The following is a 5,644-nucleotide window of genomic DNA, read 5'->3' as shown; positions in this document are numbered from 1 at the left end:
AAACATAGGGGTGTAGGCCCGAAGGCTCACAACATGCGATGTGCATAGCCCATTGGCAACACTAACATTCACTAAAATCTCATACAGACATAAGCATTCATCCCACATCATAAAACATGCGAAGACTACATAATCGTCCACAATTCATCCATCCATATACAGACATATCAAGATATTTCATTCCAAACAGAACCAGTGGTAAGCATGCATAAGTTTGAGGGCAAATCGTTGGTAAGTCCCTTACCTTGGGTTTAGGCCCACACAAAAGATAACGAATAGCTAAACTCCCTCCTAAAATAGCAAAGGCTTGAGTCAAAGCCCCTGACACCAACCACAACATACAGTTCAATCTGTGGGGAAAATCTCCAGAATCTAAACAAATTAATTCAGCAATCCTCACACAACTTACCCCCAAAACTTGCCAAAAAATAACCAATGAAGGCTTTGGCGGTTGCTACAATGCCTTAGAACCTTCACTTTAGTCTCCTAATTCAACATTGGACAAAACTTCTAGCCAAGATTTCACTAAATAGCTAAGATCTTTCAAGAACCTTAAAAGAACTGACCAAAACAACCAAGTTCTTACCCTACAGTACGTGAACAGAGGACACATGAGCAGGTCGACGCCATACGGACGACCACTGTCGCGGATGTAGACGACGGTAGGGCACAACTACGGATGGCGTGGCTCGCATCTTCACGGCAACAGCGACCCTAGTCGAGGTCAACAGAGGCAACCGACGTGAATCTTGAACGGTGAGTTAATGCAGGGATGCATGGTGTTTGTGATGGCTGGACGAATGCGGCTTCGGGTCGACGAGGAAGGCGATGCCTTTTGGTGCGCGATCGACGTTGGCTATGGCTAACGACATTGGTGGGAGAAGGAGAAGAAGATTTCTTCTTTTTTTTTTTTTTTTCTCTACTGAGCGCTTCCCTAGGTTCCCATTTTTTTAAAAAACCCTTAAGCCTACTTTTTAGGAAAAGGCAAAACAAACAAAAATAATTAAATGTAAACAAAATAAATAAATACATATAACAACCCCCAATTCCTTTTCCAAAAAAAAAAAAAAAAAAACTCAAACCACTAGTAAAATATTTAATTCCTAAACTTTGGCCTTTAATTAAAAGAAACGATTAATTCCACGAATTAATTTAAATCTTACCTAGATTTTGGGACGTTACAACCTTCCCTCCTTAAGAAACTTTCATCTTCGAAAGTTCTAGTCTTGGAAAAGCTCTGGATGCAGTGTTCTCATCTCGTCCTCTCGCTCCCAAGTTGCTTCCTTAAACTGATGATTCTTCCACAACACCTTCACTAGTGGCACCTCCCTATTGCGCAAAACTTTCACCTCCCTGGCCACAATTTGCATAGGCTTCTCTTCGTAGCTTAAGTTTTCATTCAGCTGCAAGGGCTCAAAGTACACCACATGAGACGAGTCCGTTAAATAATTTCTCGGCATGGAGACATGAAAAACATTATGGACCGCGGAGAGAGACGGTGGAAAAGCCGAACGGTAAGTCATAGGGCCAACTCACTCCAAGATCTTGAATGGCCTACAAAACGCGGACTTAGCTTACCCTTTTTTCCGAATCTCAGGACACCCTTCATTGGTGCCACTTACAAGAACACTTTGTCACCTGCCTCGGACTCAAGATCTTTATGCCTTACATCAGCGTAACTTTTCTATCTACTTTGCGCTACTAAGATTCGAGCCCTGATCTTCTGCATGGCTTCATTTGTCAACTCCACTAACTCAGTTCCCATCAGTTTCCTCTCCCCAATCTCACCCCAGCAAACAGAAGACCTGCAACCTCTACCGTAAAGAGCTTCAAATGGCGACATGCTAATGGTAACCTGATAGCTATTATTATAAGCAAACTCTGCCAAATGCAAGTGGGAGTCCCAACTTCTTGAGAACTCCAATGCACAAGTGCGCAACATGTCCTCCAACGTCTGATTCAAGCGTTCTATTTGCCCATCTGTCTAGGGGTGGAAGGCTGTACTGAAGTTTAATTGCATCCCAAATGCTGCTTGGAGACTCTTCCAAAAACTGGAGGTGAAACGAGGGTCCCTGTCGGACACAATTGACACTGGCACACTATGCAATCTCACTATCTTCTTCATATAAAGTTGAGCCCACTTACTCACCGCGTACGTGGGCTTCCCTGGAATAAAATGCACCACCTTCATGAGCCTATCTATCATAACCCAAATCACCGAGAAGCCCTTCACTGTCCTAGGCAAACCCGTAATGAAATCCATAGCCACGCTCTCCCATTTCCATTCTGGCACATCCAATGGCGGTAGCAAGCCTGCTATCTTCTGCCTTGGGGCCTTCACTTGTTGATAGACTAAACATCTGCTGACATAGTTGGCTATCTCCCTTTTTATATTGGGCCACCAATAATATCGCTTCAAATCTTGGTACATTTTGGTACTACTTGGATGCATCGAGAATGGGGAGTTGTGAGCTTCTGTCAATAATTCCCCCTTCGGGCCATCATCTGCAGGTACGCATAACCACCCCTGATACAGGAGGCCCTAGTCCACTGATACGGAAAATTCACTGGCTTGGCCTGACCCTACCTGAAGACACTTCTGAACAAGGTCTAGATCACACTGCTGTGCCACAATAATCCTCTGCCTCAAGGTTGGTCGTACTGTCAACTGGGCTAGCTGCGAAGTGACTTCCCCCCACTGCCACCGCAATCTCAGCCCGCTTTAGACCCTTACACAACTGATCTTGCCTAGTGATCAAGGTGGCCGACTGAGCGGTCTTCTGATTAAGGGCATCAACCACCTCATTCGCCTTACCTGAGTGGTAGATGATCTCGGAATCGTAATCCTTTACCAACTCAAGCCACCTGCACTGCCTCATGTTCAACTCTTTCTAGGTGAAGAAGTATTTCACAATCTTGTGGTCGGTGAAAACTTGGATCCTTTCCCTATACAAGTAGTGCCTCCAGATCTTCAGGGCAAACACCACCGCTACCAGTTCTAGGTCGTGAGTAGGATAGTTTTGCTCATGGTTTTTCAACCCATGGGAGGCATAGGCGACCACTCTACCATGCTGCATAAGCACACAACCCAAACCCTTCTTAGAAGCATCACTGTAGATCACAAAATTCTCGGAGCCATCTGACACCATGAGAACCGGTGTTGAAACCAACCTCTACTTGAGGTCCTCCAAGCTGTCCTCACAAGCTTTGCTCTGAACAAACGAAGTTCCCTTTTGGGTTAGCTGGGTCAACGGTATGGCCATGCTAGAGAAGTTCTCTACAAACCACGATAGTACCCAGCCAACCCTAGAAAATTGCGCACCTTGCTGACTGTTGTAGGGCGAGGCCAATTTGTAACGGCCTCAATCTTAGCTGGATCCACTGAAACTCCGTCCTTCGATACCACGTGCCCAAGAAAGGACATCTTTCATAGCCAGAACTTTCACTTAGAAAACTTTGCATACAGTTTGTTTTCCATCAGCATTCCTAGGACTTTACGAAGATGTTCTTCGTGTTTTGCCTCTGTCTTGGAATAGACCAAGATGTCATCAATGAAAACAATTACAAATGTGTCTAGGAAATCCCTAAACACCCTATTCATCAAATCCATGAATACTACTGGAGCATTGGTCAAACCAAAAGACATTACAATGAACTCGTAATGCCCATATCTGGATCAGAATGCAGTCTTCGGGATATCACTATCTCTGATCCTCAGTTGATGAACCTGGCTGTAGGTGTCAATCTTGGAAAATTCAGTATCACCCTGTAGTTGTCAAACAGGTCATCGATCCTAGGAAGCGGGTAATTGTTCTTGATGGTTACCTTATTCAACTCTCTGTAGTCTACGCATAAACGTAACGATCCATTCTTTTTCTTCATAAACAACACTAGTGCACTCCACAGAGAGACACTCGGTTGTAGGAACCCTTTATCAAGCAGTTCCTGCAATTGGACCTTTAGTTCTTTCAATTCGGCTGGAACCATTCTGAATGGAGCTTTGGATATGGGAATAGTGCCCGGCTCCAACTCGATCGCAAAATCATGGTGGAGGCAACCCTGGAAGTTCTTCTACTAGAAAAAATTGGGATAATCTCTCACAACTAGCTCAAAGGTTAGAGCAATCTCGGTTTCTCTTGTGTCAACTATGCTAGCTAAGATACTCCAGACACCTTGGTTAATCAATCTCTTTGCCTTTGGGCAAAACTACCGTCACGACCCCCTTGAACTTAAAACTGGCTTCCCTAGGGGGGTTAAAAATCACCTCCTTACAAGAATAGTCTATGCTAGCATGGTTAGCAGCCAACCAATCTATGCTCAAAATTACATCAAAGTCACGCATGTCTAACACTATTAGAGTCACATCAAGGGTGTGATTCACTATTTCTAACTGACACGCTTTTATCTTTTCACTTGCTATCATAATTTCCCCTAACGGTGTAGATACTGATAAAACATAACCCAAGGATTCTATGCTCATAAACATGTGAACAATTACAAATTAATACTACAAAAAAAACTTAATTTAATTGCCAAAACCTAAAAACCATTTTAGTTTCCAATCTCAATTTTATCTAATAAATTAATACCCACCACATGCAATTGAGTAAAATTATAATATGCTCTGATACCACATGATGGAAAAATTGACATGCACAGTGGAAACAAGAATCAATTTTACTCTAATTGCCCAAAATAAACATGCAACCCTAAAAGAATTAAATAGGGTTATTTTGAAATAATACCTTTGAAGCTCCCGAAAGTCGTCTATCTGCACCCGAACACGAACGGACCACCACTAGAGCTAACCTACTATTCTCTAGACTTAGAACCGGGTTGTGGGATTCGATGGAAGAAGAACCCGAGAGAGAGAAAAGATGGAAATAGAAGAAGGAATTTTTTGTTGGGTTAGAGTTTTTCTTTTTAGCCCAATTTTAGAAAACTATTTTAGCAAAAATCCAAAAGTCTTTAATCCCAAAACACAAGCCCATATTTATAGAATAAGGCCATGCAAAATTGCATGAAATAATTTCGTAAAATCCCAACACTTAGAATCCACTATCTTAGTGGGCTTAATGTCTCCACTATAAGCCAACACGTAGCCCACTATTTTGTTAATGGAATTATCCAACAAAATTTTGGATTTTCCCACTAACTTTAATCAAAGGGCAAAATAGTCATTTGGTCAAAGTTACTTTGACCAAAAAGTCAACATTTTGACTTTTTATGATTTTTTTCGTGTTGACTAATTTTGACCTCCCGAGCATGAATCTGCATTCATTTTCTCGAAATTCAAATCACATTTGAATATAAGGTTGGTCAAAGTTTGACTTTTCAAAGTCAAAAGTCAACTTTTGACTTTTTACATCTTTGACCATTTATATTATTTCCGAGCTTCTGAATATGAATGTATTCATATTCTTGATATTTAAATCACATTTAAATATTGAAGCTGTATTTCTAAATTGAAAAACTGACCACTATATCACATATACTTGTCGGTTTCTCTCTCTTCACCTAATTCGAACAATTCGAATTATTCTATCATTCTGTTCTAAGTTTATTTCATATGAGCTAGTAGGGGAACCTAATGAAAGTATAGATCATGGGCTCCAACGATCCGAGATTAGCTGGCTAAACTCGT

The 5,644-nt window shown here is 41.8% G+C and overlaps 1 protein-coding gene across 1 annotated transcript; it reads right to left on the bottom strand.

Annotated features, from left to right (window-relative positions):
* Positions 1 to 1,220: 1,220 nt before the first annotated feature.
* LOC150034460 (uncharacterized) lies at positions 1,221 to 1,523 on the bottom strand. The gene has a single exon (XM_090316745.1). The coding sequence runs from the start codon at positions 1,521 to 1,523 to the stop codon at positions 1,221 to 1,223; it is 303 nt and encodes a 100-aa protein (XP_090172871.1).
* Positions 1,524 to 5,644: the final 4,121 nt, after the last annotated feature.

The sequence above is a fragment of the Benincasa hispida genome, chromosome 8 (genome assembly GCF_027475165.1).
Source record: "Benincasa hispida cultivar pf3 chromosome 8, pf3_genome.v1.1, whole genome shotgun sequence".
Classification (NCBI taxonomy): domain Eukaryota; kingdom Viridiplantae; phylum Streptophyta; class Magnoliopsida; order Cucurbitales; family Cucurbitaceae; genus Benincasa; species Benincasa hispida.
This window is presented reverse-complemented; position numbering and strand designations above follow the sequence as displayed.

Bases quoted from the DNA above. Each gene is read 5' to 3' on its own strand.
- LOC150034460 (XM_090316745.1), bottom strand. From the start codon at position 1,523: ATGACTTACCGTTCGGCTTTTCCACCGTCTCTCTCCGCGGTCCATAAT.